The sequence below is a fragment of the Mus pahari genome, chromosome 15, assembly GCF_900095145.1.
Source record: "Mus pahari chromosome 15, PAHARI_EIJ_v1.1, whole genome shotgun sequence".
NCBI classification, from domain to species: domain Eukaryota; kingdom Metazoa; phylum Chordata; class Mammalia; order Rodentia; family Muridae; genus Mus; species Mus pahari.
This window is the reverse complement of record NC_034604.1, coordinates 64081526-64101877: the sequence shown is the minus strand read 5'-3', so window position 1 is coordinate 64101877 and position 20352 is coordinate 64081526. Positions and strand designations below refer to the sequence as shown.

Sequence of the window (20352 nt, the reverse complement as noted above, 5' to 3'; positions counted from 1 at the left end):
TTCTCTGTATAGCTCTGGCTGTCCTGGAACTCACTTGGTAGACCAGGCTGGCCTCAAACTCAGAAATCCGCCTGCCTCTGCCTCCCGAGTGCTGGAATTAAAGGCCGTCCTCATTTTTAAAAGACCTCTATCTGTCCCTGGACTTTCCCCTGTTCAACCTCACTTACCTGCCATTAGTTACATGTGTGTCAAAAGCAGCAACTCTGTCTCCAGATCTCAATGACGCATCTGAGTCTGTAATGCATGCCTCCAGTCTGCAGCTCACAACTCAGGGCTGCCTTCTGCCTCTTCTGACCCCCAAATCTCCATCAATTGACTATCCCTTTCCTTAGTTTCTTGTGCCTTTCACATTCTTCCCTAACTAGTATAGTTCCATGGTCTTGTTATCTGCAAATACATTTAACTTTTCTGACCTCCACAATTTCTTCTCTCATGATCTGTATGTATTTTTAACCATTCCAATCTCTGAAATGACAAGAGTTCAACCAAAGTGTCATCCCTTTCTTCTCTCCTTCAATGACTCTCAACCTTACCTATGAAGATTTACTGGAGTAACTGTTCATTCTGACCAATTTTATCTTTCACATTATAATCCAATCTGGCTTCTGTCCCCACAAAACCTAGTGCTCAAAAGCTAATTCATGTTTCACATGCTGATATGTGCTTCCTTAATCTTAGGACGAAGTAATCAGAGACAAAAGGATCTCTGTAGAAGGACAGGCCTCTGTGACTTGTCTACTGCCTCCTTAAAATGTCAAATCCTACCTCTGAAACCTTGAAATGTGTGAGCGAGCATGCACACACACACACAAAAATTTATATTTGAATCTAAGGTTTTGCCTTTTTGTTCTAGAACTGCATTGTCTAAGAACACCAGACATATGCAGCTACATACCGACCACACGTGTGGCTAAAGCTAACAGAAGTCAATCCCAGAATGCTCCACTGTGATCAAACTGCTATGACTGCAGCACACTCAAGCTGGCCATTTTCACAGTATTCTGAGCCACTTTTGCTCCCATTAACCCTATCGAGATCTTCAGTAACCTACTTGGGATTTCAGATCTATTTTATCACCTAGAAAGATGGGGGTTGCCTGCAAATAATTATAGCAGCAGCAAGAAAAATCAATAAAGTGTAACCAAATCAAAAATGCAATCCATTATGGAGGTTAGATTAAAAATAAATTTGAGAAAAGCAAAACCAAGTACAAAAACTGCAGTGTGTGTTAATCCAAAGGCATGCCCACCCACCCTACCCACCGATGGAGTATATAATTAAAGAGCTTTCGCAGAGCTTCAAAGGGGTCTAATTACACTTGAAAATACCATTCATTAGCAATAATATAGAAGACATACATCAAGATCAACTTAGTTGGTCAATCCTGTTTAAAGCCTTACTTGTTGACTATATCCCCATTTCTAAGAAGAAAATCCTTTTTAAAAAACTTAAAAAGAGAAAAATACCCAATGAATAATTGACTTTGACCAAGCTTGCTACATACAGGGATTTCTGTCAGCCACTTGACAGTTCCCAGTTTTCTTTATTCAGTACTGTCATGAAGAACTTCATTTAGCTAACTTTACCACAAATATTTTTTTTCTGTTTGTAATGACAGTGTTAGTCCCAAAGCGAGCCTCCTTGTAAAGCTGCAAGAACTCCAAATTGTAGCTACTTACCTAAAACATAAAATCAGGTCGAGGTAAGACCAGGCAGAACAAAAACTTCATACATTCAGAACACAATGAAAAAAACAGGCACTTCCACACATGTATTGTACTAATTTATTGAATAAGCATTTATGACCACAACACCCTTCTGGAATCAGACAGAAAGTAAAGCAGTATTTATTTAACAGGCTGCTACATGCAAGGTTTGCAGCAACTATACAAAACAAAAGCAAAAACAAAACGAAGGAAGTCCTTGCTCTCCTGGAGCTCACAGTCTAGCTGAAGCACAGCCACAAACACATGGTCATCATGGAAGCAGGGACAGGATTCCCAGATATGCAGGCAATGGAGCTGAGCCTCAGCTGAGGAGGTCACCAGGTGAGGGGGAGGGGAAGCACATTCCAAGCAGAGGAGACAGCACAGAAGCAAGCAGATCCCGAAAGCGCATGCCATGCTGCGGGTGAAGCGCGAGCGAGCGGTCCAGAGCGGCTAGAGCAGAGAGGTGCACACAAACTAGAGACCAATTAGTGTCTGCTTCTTAATGAGCCGGAACTGTCAGGGCGGAAAGCTTCACGTTACATTAAATGAGGCTAAACTGTGATTCTGGAAATAGCAGGGTTATTTAAAAGTATTCTTTTCATTTCATAAATATTTATTTAAGTCCTTCTGTAGGTACACAGGCAGCACTGTGACTAGAGTTTTAAAGTGGCAGTTTCAGAAAAATTTTAATTGTTATATACATGTATATATTATATACACATGCATGTGGTGTGTATATAATATGTGGTGTGTGTGTGTTCCAAACAAAAACCAAACAAAAAAGATAAGGAGGGCTTGCACCAGAAAGCTCCTACACTGGACACCATGGTAAGCAGATGGCTTGGTGCTCAGAAAGGTGGCTGCCCCTTAAGGAAGGAAAGGGGAAGTTTTTTTTTTTGGGGGGGGGGGGGAGAATAGCATGGGTCAATAGCTTGGTAAATGTTTGTATGTAAATTCCCACTATGTTTTTTCATGATAAAGCTATGGGAGTTTTATTGCCCAATTCTACAAACGGCCTCAGGCCTTCAGAGGCTAAGAAAGTTGTGTATGACTGTAGCATCTAATACCCAGCATAGCCAGTTCACCAAGCCCATGCCTGCCTGAATCCATAGCCTGCTTCCTGAATGACGGCTGCACCAGAGGGAGGGTCTGCCCGGACCCCCAGCAGTCAGATCCTAAGAAATGCCTCTACTTTTCACCCTGTATTTTCACAAGACTGATCAAGGGGTTGCTGATGGTAGCATCCAAGAGACTCCTAAATTTTACAACTGAAAACCACATCACTGAACTCACTAAGGCACCTGCAGCGACTTCCACCTCAACCCCTGCCTCAGTCCTAGGGTGAGAACATACCCAGAGGAGCCAGGCAAGGCAGCGACTTCGCTGTGGGTCTAGCACACTCGGCCACTTGTCCTCAGAAGAACAGAAGCTTATTTTAAAAAAGATTCTAAAGCTTGATTCAAAATAAATTAACATACTGAAATGTGACTTATTTATATTGCTACAGAATAGCCAACCAAGGAGCTCAAGAAAATTAAGGGCCACTGAAAAGCTCTGCTGAGAATGGGGTGTCTACGAGAAGGCATCATCGCCACCATCAAAGGCACGACTTCTGACCTGACTATGCAATTATACACTATGTGATAATGTTGACTCTTTTTAGGAAACAGAAAAAAATATATTTTAAGGAAACCACAAGCCAGACAGATGGTGGTGGTACATGCCTTTAATCCCAGCACTTGGGAGGCAAAAGCAGGGGTATCTTTGAGTTACAGGTTAGCCTGGTCTACAGAATGAGTTTCAGAATAACCATGCCTACACAGAGAAACTATGTTTTGAAAAAAAAAAAAAAAGAAAGAAAATCCCAAAGTGTGGTGTCCACGTTGGCCTAGTGACATACTGAAATATTGTTTTCTACTGTGTACAATTACTTACACTTTTTCTATGGAAGCACTTCCAATATAGAAAACTAAGTCCCACTTGTAAATTTTAAAAGGCTCTATAGTGGAGACACTCAGACAGCCAAGATCTCAACAACCCAATCCCAACATGACACCCTTGTGGAGAGCCTAGGAAGTGCATGTCAGTGCTGCAAGTCCATTTACCAACCTTGTTCTGATTGAGGGGATCATTCCGGAGTCTCTGTTTGTTCTTCTGTAATTTACTAGGCATCATCTTGCCGGTTCTGAAGTCAAAACTGCTAAGGTCAACAGCATTTCCCAGGTATCTTGCCAGCTGAGGTTTACTTCTGAACTTCTTACCACTCGGACTAGAAGAAAATATGTTTAATTGTACAAAGGGCAATAGTAGTAGCTTCTATATAATCTTTTAAAATAGAACCCTATATAACCTTTTTAACAGTACTGTGTTCTCAATTGTTACAAATTATAATTGTAGGGGTTTAGTCTAATTTTGGAATTATTACAAGTCTTAAAGGAACTGCTTAGCTTTCTGAAGAAAGACATAATGTATCCTATCACTTAACACTGGAAGGTGTTGCACATGCTGCTACAGATTATCCTTCTACTGCACATTCAGCTAACTGCTGAGAACTGAGCACAGCCACGCCCACCACACCGCACAGCACCACACAGCACAGCACAGCACAGCACACTCAGCAAGAGTCTTCATTCTCACTGACTTCTTTCCAAACTGTCTTATGAAAACACTCGTTTATATACAATGCCAACCGCTCACAAACTTTTAAAGTCAGTAGCTAATTTAAAATATATGCATTTGGAATCCACATTATCTGGTATAGGCTTATAACATCTATAACAGAAAAAAAATGAAACTCTCAAATTTTGATATGTAAATGTTTCCAACTAAAACTACCATAACAACTGAAACGAAAACAAGCAGTATGATCTACAGACCTGCTTATTCACTTCTGACATGGCTCACTTTGACAAACTACCTTAAATAACCCTGTCAACGAGCAGGTTATATTTAGAAATATATATGTATATACATACATGTATATACATGCAATCACATATAATGAAAAAAGAGGTCATACATTTGAAGGAGAACAGAGAAGGATATAAAGGAATGTTGGAAGGAAGAAAGGGGAGAAATGTAATTATAATTTCAAAAGTAAAAATAAAAAAGCAGAGATCTAAAGAGAGAAAAATAAATAAATAAAATTAACCCATCAATAATAATTTCTTCTTAGCCAGGTGTGATGGTACCTGCCTGGGCTTTAATCCTAAAGAAGTCAGATAAATAAACAATTTACTCCTGTAAACAAACAAACAAACAAATTGCTGAAGATGCAAAGTTATAAAAGTGCCAGAACTGCAGACTTTCCTTAAAAGGCTTTCTATACCACTAGTCTAAAAGAAACTCTTGGGGGGAGGGGGTAATATACTGAAAGTCTTATCTTGCAATTTTTATGAGTCAAATACGCTAGAGCAAACTGTGACTGTGTCTGCAGGAGAATTTTTAAGAATTCCAGAAAGCATCTCAAAGAGTATGTGATCCTGCACTAAGTGGTCACAATGTGTGCAACATAATTCAACAGACAAAGGATGTCTTAAATTGTTGGAAAACTAAACAATAAACCACTTCTCAGGATGAAAGTAACTCCAGGCTGGAGGCTAAGCACAGCACATGTCCTGTCAGCACAGACTGGACAGCTGGAAGGGCCATCAACATTGTTTCCACAATCCCCACATTAAGCATTCTTGGAACACAATTCAAAGTACACAAACTTCATCCAACAGATGACTATTACAGCCACCAATCACCAGACCATAGAGAATAAATAAAATAAAGCAGCTCATACTGCAATCCACACTGGGCAAGAAGAGAGGACAGCACAGAGTGCTCATAGCCAGGTGGAACGTACACTGAGAACTCGGCTCAAAACCACAGAAGCAGCAACCATCAGGTTACTCTCAGAACTGCCTGAAACCTGGGCATCCCCACCGGCCACATGCACCCACCTCACTCCTGAGTACACACCATCAGTTGTCCCCAGCTTTGCCAGCAGCATCCATCACTGCCCATGTAGCACCCAGCCCTCAAAGCTGGACAGACACAAGAATCCTTCAGGCCCCACATCTCCCAGCTACCCATGCAGCAACAAGGTCAAATTCTGTAAGTCTCTGTTTCCAGACTTTGTTCTGTCAACCCTGATACCCCGAGTTCTAAACTCAGTCACTGAAATATGCACTGTCCCTTTGTGTCCTCCCTGTGTGTGTTTCCAGATAGGATGAACCTGTCAATGAGCTTTCTAATCCTTCGAGCTCACCTGGATGGTCCTGTCCCCGCAGGGAGCCTTGTCATTCTTCATTCCAAATTTAAAACAGTTGTGCAATCCTCTCAAACTGTCTTCTTACAATTCCTGTATGTTTCCTTGATTCCTATATATTTCCAACAACCAAATATTATAAACCCCCTTTTCTAAAACTCTCAAATGTCACAATCTAGAGGCAACCGTTGAACAAAAGTAACTTTCTGAGAGCAAGAAACCTTATCAACTGAGTAAGACAGAATGTAGTTTTTCTTTTACAGCACACTGGGATGAATCTTAAAATTAAAAATATCATGTTTAGTTCGTTTCACCACATAAGTCACACAAATTAACTTGAAAAGTTATAAAATATTGTATGCCTTAGTCATTTATGGTTGCAGTTTTAATTATGCTACAATACCCATGTAGCTCTAACAATCCAAACTCATGAGACTGATAAAGAACATTCTAGAAAGCTATCTTTAGAATGGCTAGTAAATAAGGGGACAAGAGAGGAAGGGCGGGAGGGAGGGTGCTAGACCTTGCAAGAGGCTGAGGCAAAGAGAATGCAAGCCTAGCTGGGGTAGCTTTTAAGAAGTAAAGAATGCAGGCAATATAGCTCAGTGACAGGATGCTCTCCTGGCATCTACAAGGGGAAAGCAATTAAGCTACTCTGGCAGTGATACTGATACCTGCAGACACACAGCTGAGAAAGAGGAACATGGAAGACGTCAGTGACAAGCCCTACCCCCATAACTCCCCCCACAAAGAAAATAGTAACAGCCTAAGCAGAAAGCAGTGGAACCATCAGTTTTTTCATTAATTAATTGATTTATTCACTCTGCTTCCAATGGAAGCCCCTTTCCTCCTCTCCTCCAGTCCTACCTTTACAAATCTCACTCAGTCTTCTCTCTCTCTCTCTCTCTCTCTGTATCTCCCTCCGCCAATCACCTTCTCCCCCCCCCCACTACTCCCTCCTCTTCTCAGAGAAGCAGCCCCCTTGGGTACTACCCTGCCCTCGGACATCCAGTCTCAGTAGGACTAAGCGCCTCTTCGCCCACTGAGGCCCAACTAGGCAGTCCAGTTAGGGCAGGGGATCCCAGGACAAAGAGCAGCTCTTCACATGAGATGGCTTCCAGCAGGCTAGGGAACGAACGACTCAGTGCTGTTGATGGGCGGCCCACTGAGAGCCTGCCCATGCTCCAGTGAGGAGACAGATAACACAAGTAAACTCATTTCTCTTGTTTGCTGGCACAGAGGTCAGAAGAGCAGGGTAGGGGCTGGACAGGGAAGAACTAGAAAGTGAATGTGACAGGGTCTATGATGTGAAATCCCCAAAGAAGCAATAAAAATATGTTGGGGAAAAAAATCTCCAGTACACAGTGAAAAACAAGAAAGATACCTTTCCAAAAAATAAAATGAAAATTCTTAATCAGATTTCCTCCTAACGATCTTTTTAACACAAGAAAAAGTTGAGATCCAGTGTGGACCTTGTTTCAACTGACTTATTTTCAGAACTTGAAAATATTCAGACAGTAACTTTACCAAAAAGATAAACATGACTGCTTAACATGTGGCTGAAACAAGACATCTGGGGACTTTGGGGGAAGACATTTGGGAAGAACTCGTAAATTTCAAAATTGAATGTGCAAAAGGTATTTCCTATGTGTTAAAACTCCCCTTGGAAATATGCCAGCCCCACAGTGCCACAGCATCTACAAAGGATAACTCACTAAGGAGGCTACACTCTAGTCACTTCTCTTCTCAGACGCCAAAGAGACATCAATTCCTGAGAACTCAATCCCAAACTACACTGAGCTGAAGACAGGTCAGGGCTACAGTGCTGCCAGCAAGCACAGGGCCCACAGCCAGCCTCTAGCACAGAAGAAGCAATTCCGATTGTCTCAGTGTATGATCTACAGCAATATGGCTTAAAATAGCTCCTATGTTAATTAATTTTAAAGGCAAATATAAAGTACTAAATACAATTTTTAAAAGTCTCACAAACTCCACTAACTATACAATCCAAAAAGGGTAAAATGCGGAAGTCACATTTTCAATGTTAGCAATATCAGCTGCTACCCAGTAAGTTCTACTTCGCTCCTATCATGCAAATCTGACTCTCCAAAGCATCTGGTACGTATGTACGCCATGGTAGGTATGTACGCCATGGTAGATATGTACGCCATGGTAGATATGTACGCCATGGTAGGCATGTACGCCATGGTAGATATGTACGCCATGGTAGGTATGTACGCCATGGTAGGTATGTACGCCATGGTAGATATGTACGCCATGGTAGATATGTACGCCATGGTAGATATGTACGCCNGGTAGATATGTACGCCATGGTAGATATGTACGCCATGGTAGATATGTACGCCATGGTAGATATGTACGCCATGGTAGATATGTACGCCATGGTAGGTATGTACGCCATGGTAGATATGTATGCCATGCCAAAATCAGAAGGACAAGCCACTGTCCTTTCTGTAGCATACTTCAAGAAAGTAAACCTGCCTATCTCAGGAATTTAAGACCAGGAACCTTGCTCTACAGGAGATGAAGCCAAGCAATGGGAGGACAAGGCCCAGGAGCATAGTTAAGTAGGAAAGGTACCCAGCAGATTCGCATCATCTGCACCATGGCAACCTGCCCTGTGAGTGCCTGGTTGAGTATACACAATGACTACATTCTCATCCACCCTCTAAGATGGCTGCTACCGGTCCACATCTCAGAAATACTAGGACTTGCAAAGTGACTAAGCTTCTATTCTATGATGTCAATTAAGCTTTTATTTTATAAGTATCGATTCATAACTCAAGTTTACAGCATTGCTTTTTTAATGCTAGTAGACTGGTGAATGATATTAGTCATTTTCAGTTTGCTCTGACCAAAGCTAATCCAGTAATGAAATACTATTTCAGTTTCAGCCACAGAGAAAAATTCCCTGTCAGCTGCCCCTATCTGTTCCTAAGCTAACTTGCAATCATGCCTTTCATTTCTCTTACCCACTATCTAAATAAAAATCAAAGTCGGGAGTTGGACTTCTCAGTTCATATGAGGACATTCCATCACTTGAGCCCAGATTTCTTTAATTTCTGTAAAACTGTTTAAAGTAATTGCTAAACCTAACTCCATCTTTAAGATTCTTAAATATAATTATCCAAAACAAAGTTTATGTAGAAGAAACCTTAAACACTGCACGAGTGATACCAGAGTCCTCAGGACTGCTTGCGTTTGTGTCACACTGAACTCACCTGGACACACCACAGCCTGAGCCAGACAACCACAGCGTGCTGGGCCTGCCCGCAAGGGAGTTGTCCTCTGGAGCCCTCACTAACAGCAGGACATATTTTGATGACATGATGAACTATGGCTTTCCATTTCTTCAAAGCAGTTTCTGACAAGGAGAGCTGTCAGTGTGGCAGTCACCTCAGCGGAAGGGCATCCCCAGAGGGCAGAGGGCTAGGAACAGGTATGGTGAAGGTGGAGAAAGTACAACACTACCCACCACAGTCAGCGGGAGCTTTACTGAAAAAGTAAGGAAAACCTCACACAAAAATCTCTGTATGCCTTAACAGCGGAAGAGCTCAAACTAACCAAAACCTCAACTTTTTAAAAAAAATTTTATTTTTTGAATGTATTTTATTTGTAAGGGTATTTTGCCTGTATGCATTCTGAGAACCACATACATACAAAGCCCTTCTATCACCTGGAACTGGAATAACAGACAGTTGAGGCACCACGTGGGTACTAGTAATAAAATGTATGTCCTCTGGAGGAGCAGCCAGTGCTCCTAACCACTGAGCCATCTCTCTAATCCCTTGAACTGTCAAAGTTATTTCTTTACTAAGTTAGATCATTAAAGTTTAAGTTAATATTCAAAACAAACAAAGGATTATTTTAACATTAAAAACATGTCACCCACGAAGTCAAGTTTTATCTGAGACTAAACTGTGAAAATTAAGAGTTATCTTTTTGCACTTCAAACAAACCCTATAAGAGAAAACTAACAAATCAATTTTTTAAAAATGTACACCCCTGCTTCAGAAAACAGTGCGAGCTGACAAGAAGGCTGACTAAGGCCAACTCCTCACAAGTCCCCCACCCTCCTGTAAATGTAAGCTTGTCTAAAGCATACAGACCTTCAAAAGTCCCTGCACAACACTGTCAAGTACATTACTACTCATGTTTACATCACGTCTATCCCCATGTCTGACGGTTACTAAATAATCACATTTGAACCCATCCTGGCCACAGGCAAAATGGTCTCAGTAACTTGAGGGCATCACGACAGGTTCTAAAGTACCCAAGTGCTCATCCTAAAACAGTGCTTTAACCTCAGTTCCTCTTTAAAAGACTTCTATGTAAATTTATCTTTAGAATATACAAATAGATAACATTTATGTTTTAGGTAAGTTTAAAATAAACTTTAAAAAAAGTAAAAGTAATAGCTTTTCGTGGCCTTTCCCATCAGCTCTGCATCTGAGGCTCTTTTTAACCTGGCTCCCTCTAACCTTTCAACCACTTCTCTGACCTAGTGACCTTTGTTCCAACCATGCTGGTTGATTCACTCTATCATTAATGGATGAATGACCCATCTTTTTACCTGGTCCATAATGCAATGCTCCAAGCTCCAAGATCTCTGGATTCTGCTACTTTTACTATCATCCTGTGTCTACCATGAAGTCCACAGCACTCAGGAAAGAGCAGAAATATTTTTGTCCTCTTAGCATACAGCGAAAGGACCACTGTGGCAGAAAAATAATCCTGACCTGTTTGCTGACTCTACTTCTACATTTGTAATGTTGAGCTTTGTGTGGTTATAAAATTTCCACATATAAGTCTTATCTCCAGAAGCAGTCCACTTAAGTAGTTACTTATGAATGAAATTATACAGTATTAATTTGCTCCAAATACTAAAGGTTGGCTCAGGGTAAAAACCTGGGGTAGGACTGCAATGCACTGTATCCCTTGGAATTGGGAGCAGAAATAAAGGTCAAGGTCACTAGTGCCTCACTGCATGTGCTGCCTGTCTGGTTACCTGAGCAAGGACAATATTCACCCCTGTGTCAAATACTGAGGTCTGTGTAGCAGCGAGACCCACCAGAGTGGGCAAATGGGAGCATGGGGAATGCAGGAGCGTGTCCACGAGCACCACTGGTAAGCCGCCAAGCAGGAGAAGCCCGACCCAATCTTACACCTCCTCTGGGGACTTCTATCACTTGTCATTTGTATGGACCTCAACAGCATCTGGCCCTGTACTTCCTAGTTCAAGAAAGTGAAGCCACCCAAGGTTGGTAGTGTGTGCTGCAATTCTAGCATTTGGGAGGCTGAGACAGAAGGATTGCCATGACTTCAAAGCCAGCCTGCAATTATATGACAACTACCAGGCCCAACAAAAGCTGCACAGGAAAAGAGAGGGAGGGAGTGAAGGAGAGAGGGAGGGAAGGAGAGAGGGGGGAAGGAGGGAGGGGGGAAGGAGGGAGGTAGGCAGGAAAGAGAGAGCAAGCCCCTAAAGAACCTTATGAAGATGGAAGTATAACCAGCAAGTGTTACACAAAAAAACAAATGCTGGCCAGTAAGAAAAATACTGTTTTATGGGTTCAAATGTGGCAATCAATTTTTTTTTCAGAAACTGTACCAATGGACCCAGTAGTTTAACAAACCACACCCTTCTTTAAAATATGCTTTGGATGATAATATATGAACTGCCACAACACTATCTGAGTAATCCTGACAGAAGGCATAATTATAATGCTTAACTGGCAACCAGAGGTGCTGCTATTACAACTCTGGCAGTTTCAGGATGCAGCCGAAACATATTCCACCAGAACCTAAGGCTTTTCCTGTGTGTTTAATTCCAGCCCAATTAATAAGTGTCAGGCACACCCTCTGTTAATAAGCATGGCTTAATTTAAATTAATCTCCCCAGGAGCAGGCTAATTCGAGGGTTAGCATTACTAGAATCTGTGTGAATAGCTGAACACATGTGTTCACATTACCAGCAAGAGAGTTCCCCCTTAACTTACTTACCACTAACAGATACAGTTGTGTGAGCTTCTGTTTAAAGGCAGGTACACTAGGGGACAGCAATATGTAAATCTGAATCTGAGAAGTAATTTGAACTCAGTTACACTGGTGTACCCTCATAACCCATCACAAAGTTACCATCACAAGTTGAAGAGACTAATGCGCTGTGCTGCAGTGCTTCAGAGTAGAGCCTCTCAGGAGAATCACAAGGTACACATTGTAACTAGATGCCGGCATTGTAACTAGATGCCGGCAAACCGCAGACACCACTCCTTGTAGCCCCAAATAAGTGAACATGGTTCAAATCCGTTTATATGTCTCCTTGAAGCCCTAAATAAGCGAGCATGGTTCAGATCCCTTTACATGTCCTTTTCATTTTAAGTTCAAGCAATCACACTGTAGTATCTTACAAAAAGATGTAATTATCACTAAGGTGCTTGATGATCTTCCTAAAGATTAATTTGTACAGAAAGTTGATTTTCAACTGGTTAAATAGGGCTTATCTACCAAGAACCATTAATATTCAAATTTGTAAAAAAAAAAAAAAATTAAAAAACAGGAAAATGTAACCATGAACAGAAGGGTGCTCTGCGGCTACGTGACTGGTTTCTGTTTGTCTACTCTTGTCTTGTACTACTGGATCCAGCCCAGAGTCTGGAGGATGTTAGGCGAGGTCTGAGGAGATGGCTCAGTAGGGAGAAAACTGGAAACTAAGTGTGAGGATTAGCATCTGAGCCCCAGAATCCATGCAGGAGCCCCAGTCCTGGCTGGACATCAGTCAGCACGCATGGTGGAAAGAAAGGGCTACCTCCAGGTTCTGTCAGGAACTCTGACTAAGTGTGGAAGGTAGAGAACTATGAAGGAAGAAACCTGATGTCAACCTCAGGCCTCCACACACCCACATGCATACATGCACACCACACAGACATGCATTCCATTAAAGACATTATGTACAGTGGCCTAGGCAGAGACAAGCCAATCTCTATGAGTGCAAGGCCAGCCTGGTCTACATAGTGAATCCCAGGGCAGCTGGAATTAGTAAGACTCCATTTCAATAACAACAACAATAATAAATGCTAGACAAGAGCATTTATTACAACAGTCCAAAGCTTTGATTATTTTATCAATTTTCAGACTGAACATGATGGTGCACAACTTTAATCCCGATACTCGGGAGGCAGAGGCAAGCAGAGCTCTGAGTTCGAGGCCAGCCTGGTCTACAAAGAGAGTCTGAGGACAGACAGGGTCACACAGAGAAACCCCATCTCTAAACACCCCCCCAAAAAAAGAATAAAAGTCAAAGTTTAAAACTGTTTACTTTTTGTACACATATGCATCTAGTATTTGGCGTCCATGGTAGAAGTGCGCACAGCACAGCAAGTAGGTCAGAGGACAACTTGTGAGTCAGCCCTCTTCTGTCAGGTCGGTACCAGGGATTAAACTCAAGTCATCGGGTTTGACAACAAGCATCTTTACCTGCCAAACCATCTGACCAGCCTCTACTTCTACTGTATTTCTACAAACAAGAATCTCATTATATTAACCAGGCTGGCTCAGACTCCTGGGCTCAAGTGATCCTATTCCTTAGGTCCCTGCGTATCTGAGACACTGCATGGGTAGCCCCACCCAGTTTGGCTTTTGAGCTAGCTTTCCTAGCTACATGTCCAGAAAAAGAAAAACATAAGGTTTTCTACAATGCAAAGTTAGTTTGAATAAATACATTACTCAAAGCCAAACAAGCCATATTCCAAGACAGGTTTCATAAGCAACAAGAGACAGATTCCACAGTGCTCAATTGGGAATGAAGCTCTTCTCTAAGGGATTCAACCCCAGACACACACAAAAATTCTTGTCTGATATAACTGCCTCCAAGACACAGATGCTGCCATTCAAACAAAGCCTGTGCAGACTGCCTACTTAGAAAGAGGTAACAGTAAAGGGAATACAAAGTAACCCGGAACTTAACAGGAGGAAAGGAAATAATGGACCTGAGAGTAGGCGCTCTTTATTTTTAGCACCATCATAGCACTGAACTGAATAGCAATAAAGAAATTAAAACACACACACACACACACACACACACACACACACACACACATCTAAGTTTTGCAGCCAGGCCTGATGGTACTCAGCTATAACCCCAGCTGCAGAGGAGGCTGTGAGAGAACATCAGGAGCTCAAGGCAAATTCAAGGCCAGCGGGGAAGTCTGGCAAGGCTCTTGTCACTAAATTTTAAAAAGTCTTTGCACACACTTGCCTGGTTTGTGCAAAGACAATTTAATCCAACAATAAAAATAAGTTGTCTCAAACAAAGTGAAGAAAATTAACTGGACTACAACACGATGTTTTGTTTTTTGTTTTTGTTTTTGTTTTTTAATTTCAAGAGCTGAAAAAATAGCAAACTAATCATCCCAAGCAACCAGTGAGAATGTGTTCAGGGTCTGGGGTACTGTTCAGTGGCCGAACACTTGCCTGTAGACGCACCAGGTCCTGGGTTTGACCAGCAGCACCGAGGAGGGGAAACCAATATGTTCATATTCATGTTCTATCTCAGCAGCGACTACAGTCATGTATTTTGACTGTATACAACTTTTTAACCTTTTAAACTTAACTACATGAATTGAAAATATTATATATATATTTTCCCTGACCTGGCTAAATGGTCAATAGGAAATCCTTCACATTACTCCAACTTCTGAATGACTAACAACTAGTTCCTACACATTCAAATATTACGCTGGCTGAAAATTGCTCAATCTGTCCACAAGCAGGGACCTCCAAACTACTGAGCTGAACGTGTTTGTACTCTCCTATACATAGGATGGTCTGGAGGAACATTTAGTTTGTTTATGATCCCAATGGTATCAAGGGGCCACTGTCCCTTCCCTGAGCTTGCCACCTGTCACAAATGAAGGCCATGAGCAGTATAAACGTAGTACGGCAAGATTACAGTCAAGTGAAAAACCTTGAAGCGGTTCAGATTCCTTTCTTAACTTTAGTCCTGTTTGATACTTGGGGTAAGATAATTACTGTACGGGCTGCTTGCAGACTATACAGTACAGCAAGCAGCAGCACTTCTGACCTTTCCCCATCAAATACCAATAGCACCCTCTCCCCAGGTAAGAACTAAAAATGTCTCCAGACTTTGCCACATGTTCACTGGGGAACAAATGTTGGTCTAGGAGTCGGACAACTTCCGTTGTTAAAAAATAAACAACAAAAAAAAAAACCAAAATACCAAAAAAAAAAAAAAAAAAAAAAAAAAAACGAACCAGAATATACTGCCACGCCAAAGCATTCCAGTTTCTGAAGTTACAAATGCCTGCCTACTTTATGTGAAACCTCCCTGTATCCTACAAAGTTAACTGAAACTTTGTTCCTGTGGATGGCTAATTCTTCCACATGTGCAAAATTAAACGCACTTCTGATGATGAATCTGGGACATGCTGGGACAGGCGCCAACAGTGACTGGGTTTTACAGTTTCGATGAATTACACCTTCTTTTAACCCTTTCGTGGACCGAACCGCCATCCCTTCCCATTAACCCTTTCTTCGCCAACCATTTTTCCGGAAGCCTTCTACAGAATGTGCCCTGACCTTTCAGAGACTTGTGCCCCTCACTCCACTGAGGTCTACCCTCTGCCCAGGGCTTCAGCCGCACACCCCCTCCCCTTTCCCTACCAGCTCACCCGGTCCTTGTCATAGACCTTCGGGACTCTGCTCTAACCGAGCGACCCCGGCCCAGGCCAGCTCTTGACCTCTGACCCTGAACTGACATTTAACCCCACCCTCGCACCCTCGGAGAGATACCTGAAGTAGTAGACATCGCTCTTGCCAGCACTGAGCCCTGATTTTCGGATCACTTCCTCCTTCTTCCATCCGGGGGGGAGGGCCGGGCAGTCCATCCTCTTCCCGCTCTCCGTGGCCCGGGGTCCCCTGGGCCCCGGCCCCGAGCTCCCCGACGGGAAAGGGACAGGATCCCGCCGGGGGGCGACGCCGCCACCGCTGCCGACGCCGCAGCCGCCCGCGCCGCCGCCGCCGTCGCCGCCAAGGCCGCTGCCGCCACTCTGGGGACGGCCGCGGCCCCGGCCCCGGCCCCGGCCACGGCCCCGACCCCGGCCACGGCCACGGCCACGGCCACAGACGCCGCCGCCCCGGGCCGCCTGCTTCCACCGCCCCCGGCCACGGCCGCCGCCCCGAGCGCCTTCCCTGCGCACGCCGCTCACCGGGGACGGAGCGAGCGCGCTGCCCTGGCCCCCCTGCTCTATGGCGGAGTCGCCGCCAGCGCCGCTGCCGCCCGCCGCGCTCTCCCCCTCCTCCTGCTCCGGGCAGCAGCGGCCTCCCCCCGGGTGCGCGCGCATCCAGCCCCCTCCCCAGCCGGCTCTGCGCTTCTTCCGTAACCGAGCCCTTGGAATCCCGGAGACCCGCCCCGCCCGCAGAGCGGCGCGCGGGGGACGCGCGCAAGCATCATAGAGCGGGCGCGCACAGAGCGGCCCTCCCGCCCGGGGCGTGGCCCCGGCCGCGCCTCTTAGGTCCTCCAAGCTGGAGGCGAGGCCATATTGTCTCCGCCTCCTCCGGGCCACGCCCCCGTGACCACCTGCTCCGCCCCCGCCGCGCCCTTCCGGCCCAACCCCCCCACTGGGGCAGGCAGAGCGCTGTTGGCTAGACCGGTGGATTCCTACTGACCCGTGTAGAGAGTGGCTGGCTACGTCGTTAGGAACAGGGTTAACTGTAGCCATTGTGTGAGGTTACCTATGTTTGCTTCTCAATTGAGGGACAAACAAAACATCTCATTTTGTATTGTCAAACTCAGCTGTGCTCTGAATGCAATAGCAGTCCACCATGGTTTCCCAGGGACTCCAGATTGGAAGAATGAACAGTACCCCCCTTGAAACTGTTGTCAGTGTCCTCCAGAGCTTAGAGTCAGGGCCACTGACTAATTCTCTTATCACTTTTTAAGGGTATAGGAAAGGGTTTGGCTTCTAGAAAGGGTTAAAATCCTTGAATTCATCTGGAATTCACCACATTTCAGGGGGTCATTTCTTGATGTAAACCTCCTGGTGTCACATAAAAACATCAGTGGCCTTTGGCCTGGTAAATAAGTATTTATGTAGAAAGTCCATCTGGGTGTACTTCATCTAAGCCAACTCACTATTCAGGAGTAATTTTAAAGGATAATGCAACATTACTTAAGGAAATTGATTAAAATTTTAGAAAGTTATGCTTTATTCATATTTGAGAGGTGGAGTTTGCTGTATTGTCCAACATGGCTTTACATTTGTGGAATCAAGTCATCTCCAGCCTCAGCCTCCAGAGCTGCTCACGTGGTGCTTAGCCAACTAGGGTGGTTGACACCTGCTCTGTCCGTCCATCTCTGACTCCAGCTGTGATAGTTATTGACTGGTAACTATTAGTCACTTTGCCAGGAACGGTCTGATATTGCAGATGTCTCCAGAGCTATTAATTAAACTAAGCTTCCTTTGTTCTCCCAATTACACGTCTACCTTGTAGTTTTACTGGGCCAGACAATTAACCCTATCACAGTCACCAAGATGTAGCTACAGTCTTCCTCGGTTAATCTCATGTTTAGTTGCTTGTCCCTGGGGTAGTCTGAGGTCTCTTGGGTGGAACACTTTGTTGGAAGCAAACCATATAATTTAACTGTACTACAAGCAAGAATAGACAAGAAACTAGTGGTGACTTACATGTCTCTTTGGGGTTTGGGGCTATCTTACTTTGGTTTCTATTGCTGAGGATAAAGACCAGGACCAAAAGCAACTTGGGAAGGAAAGGGTTTATTTGAGCTCACATATCCTGAGTCACAGTCTATTTAGGGAAGCCAAGACAGGAGTGTAAGGTATGAACCTTACTGCAGGTGAAACAAAAACCTTGGAGGAAGCTGCTTTCTGGCTTGCTCAGCCCTACTTTCTTACACTACCCAGGACTAGCAGCCCAGAGGCAACCTGACCCCACCCAACTGGCTGTGTTCTCCTAAATCAATTGTTAATCAATAAAATGACCCCCAGGCTTACACACAGGCCTGTCAGAAGGAGGTGTTTTCTCAACTGTGGTTTCCTCTTCTCAAATGACTGGAACTTGTATCAAGTTGACAAGAGACTAGACAGGACGGGGGTGAGGAGTGGGGGAGGGGGGACACTAGTGTACTTTCACTGGCCCAGAACCCCTTGTCCCTTTTATCTGTCTAGTCTGGTTATTTCACATCCGACTCTTATGAATCTTCCTCAGTGTTTCAGACCTTGCCATGTTAATCTTTAATCTTCCTTCTAACCCAAGCCTCTGCTCTCACTATACCAAGTGCAAGCAACTACACTGCAGTTTTCACCGTGGGACCTTTTCCTTTAATCATTTACTACTATCATTTACTACCTGATCCAGAGAGCCAACCCCTGCATTAAGGTCACTGGCCCAAACCATAAGCTGTTGCTTTTAAAAGATATGCTTTAAAATGCCACAGAGTAGGGGTGAATTATAAATTAGTAAAATAAAAGCAAAGTTCTCCAAGAAGAAATCTATACCTGATTCAAAAATAAACCATAGAAGTGTGTATGCATATAATTTTAGAAATTATTAGAGGAGTCCGATAACTTTAAGTCAAAAGAGCAGAAACACAGATACAGGTTATTTAAACTCGGGGACAGTTGTTTAGACACAGAGTTTAGTTTCATGAGCCTATTTTATTTTATTCCATTCGTCTTATTCCATTTATAAGGGATGATGGACATTTTGAGTTATAGCTGTTGTAGAAGAGACTCTGAAAACATAGCAGTCACATAATCAAATGGTTGTAAACTGAATTTGAGGCCTGCTTTAAATCATATATATATATATATATATATATATATATATATATATATATATATATATATATGACATGTTTCTCAGGACACTGAAAGGTTATACTTCTATTATACCTAATCCACGTCACAGGGAGAAGTAGGGGCGCTACTCGTTTTTGAGAACACACAGTTTGAAATGAGTTGTGTTGGTTCTGCGCATTCATTGGGTATTTTCTCTGATGGCAGACAGGCCCGGTGGCAAGCACTGGGGATACACTAGTGACAGTCCAGAAGGTGAGATCTGTGAGCTGGCGAAGACAAAGTTAAAGGATACCATAAAGCTCCGCAAACGGAAAATGGACGGACAGAGGGGATACCTAATAGCACTAAGTATAAAAACTGGCGAGTTTGTGCTGGAGTGGAGGCCTGGAGTGGTAAGAAAAGTTTCTAGAAACAAAGTGGGGGCTATAGAGAGGGGTAGGCAGGTCACACCCAGGTTTTCCTAGGCGCTAGGTGCTACGGTACAGGTGGCGGAGGAGGAAGCACAGAAGATCTTTCCAGCTCTGAGTGGCCGAGGTGTACAGATGGAAAAACCAGGAAAAGCAGAGAGACAGCCACGCAAAGGCTCTGAGCTTGGCTCCACACTTTCATTTCTGAGACAGGCAGAGGAGCTCGATCTTATTGAGATGTGATTTCTGATTCAGTCCTCACGTTCCCCACACAGCTTTCTTAGTCGGCCCTCCTTTCTTTCTTTAGTCTTTTGCGATAGAACTTTACTGAACTGTAGGCTAGCCTGGGGCTCCCAGGATCAAACCTTTCTCCCCTCAGAGCTCCTGAGGTGGCTAGGATTGATGACAGGTGTTCAGCATTTGTCTCTGCCCCACCTGATTGCAGGTAGATCGGATGTCAGAACATTCTGGTGTTTTTCAGGCCAGATTAGGGTTCAAAACCACTGTTTGGTATATCAAGTGTTGTTTCCCTGGTCCTGAAACCCAAAGGTCACTTTCTTTCTCGCTGGCAGCAGCACGTGCTTTAACCTTTTGTACGATACCCACCAGCGTTCGCTTACCGCAACATTAGGAGCAGCAGAAATTTTTAGATACGTCAGTCTTTTCTTAAATGATTTTTCTGTGATCCAGAACTCACCATTTCTTGTTTTCACTCGCTTTTCAGATAATTAACTCTTCCTAGTTGGAGCTATTCAGTACAAGATTCCTCTGTAGTCATTCCAAGTGGATGGTTATTTAAAAAAAAAATCTTTATTTATACCATGTGTACTTGAAAGTGTCATTAGGCTCCTAACATGCCTCGCCAGCAGCACTCGGTTTTTGTTGGAAATTAGGTGAACAGTAGTTACGCCAACTCAGTGAGTCACAAGGCCTGCTAATTAGAGCTGGAGGCAGTCTTTTTGGTTACCCTCCCACTCTTCCTACAAAGTCTGTCCTTACCCCCTGAGCTCGGGGAGGGAGGAAAAGTGACTATCTATTGTTTTCAATATTCTAGTTCTTCTTTTGTTATTTTGTTACGTGCAGAGATACAACGGGAGGGTCTATGCCAGCGAGCAAATTGCACA

The 20352-nt window shown here is 43.6% G+C and overlaps 1 protein-coding gene across 1 annotated transcript in view; it reads right to left on the bottom strand.

Moving 5' to 3' along the window:
- Mbd2 (methyl-CpG binding domain protein 2) overlaps positions 1–16565 on the bottom strand; it is a 54602-nt gene extending 38037 nt beyond the window's left edge. Inside the window, exons 1-2 of the mRNA XM_021214493.1 lie at positions 15793–16565; positions 3819–3978 (exon numbers count right to left, since the gene is read on the bottom strand). Of these exons, the coding sequence (XP_021070152.1) occupies positions 3819–3978; positions 15793–16343 (711 nt within the window). The 5' untranslated portion in view covers positions 16344–16565. The remainder of the gene's footprint in view (positions 1–3818; positions 3979–15792) is intronic.
- Between the last annotated feature and the right edge of the window lie 3787 nt (positions 16566–20352).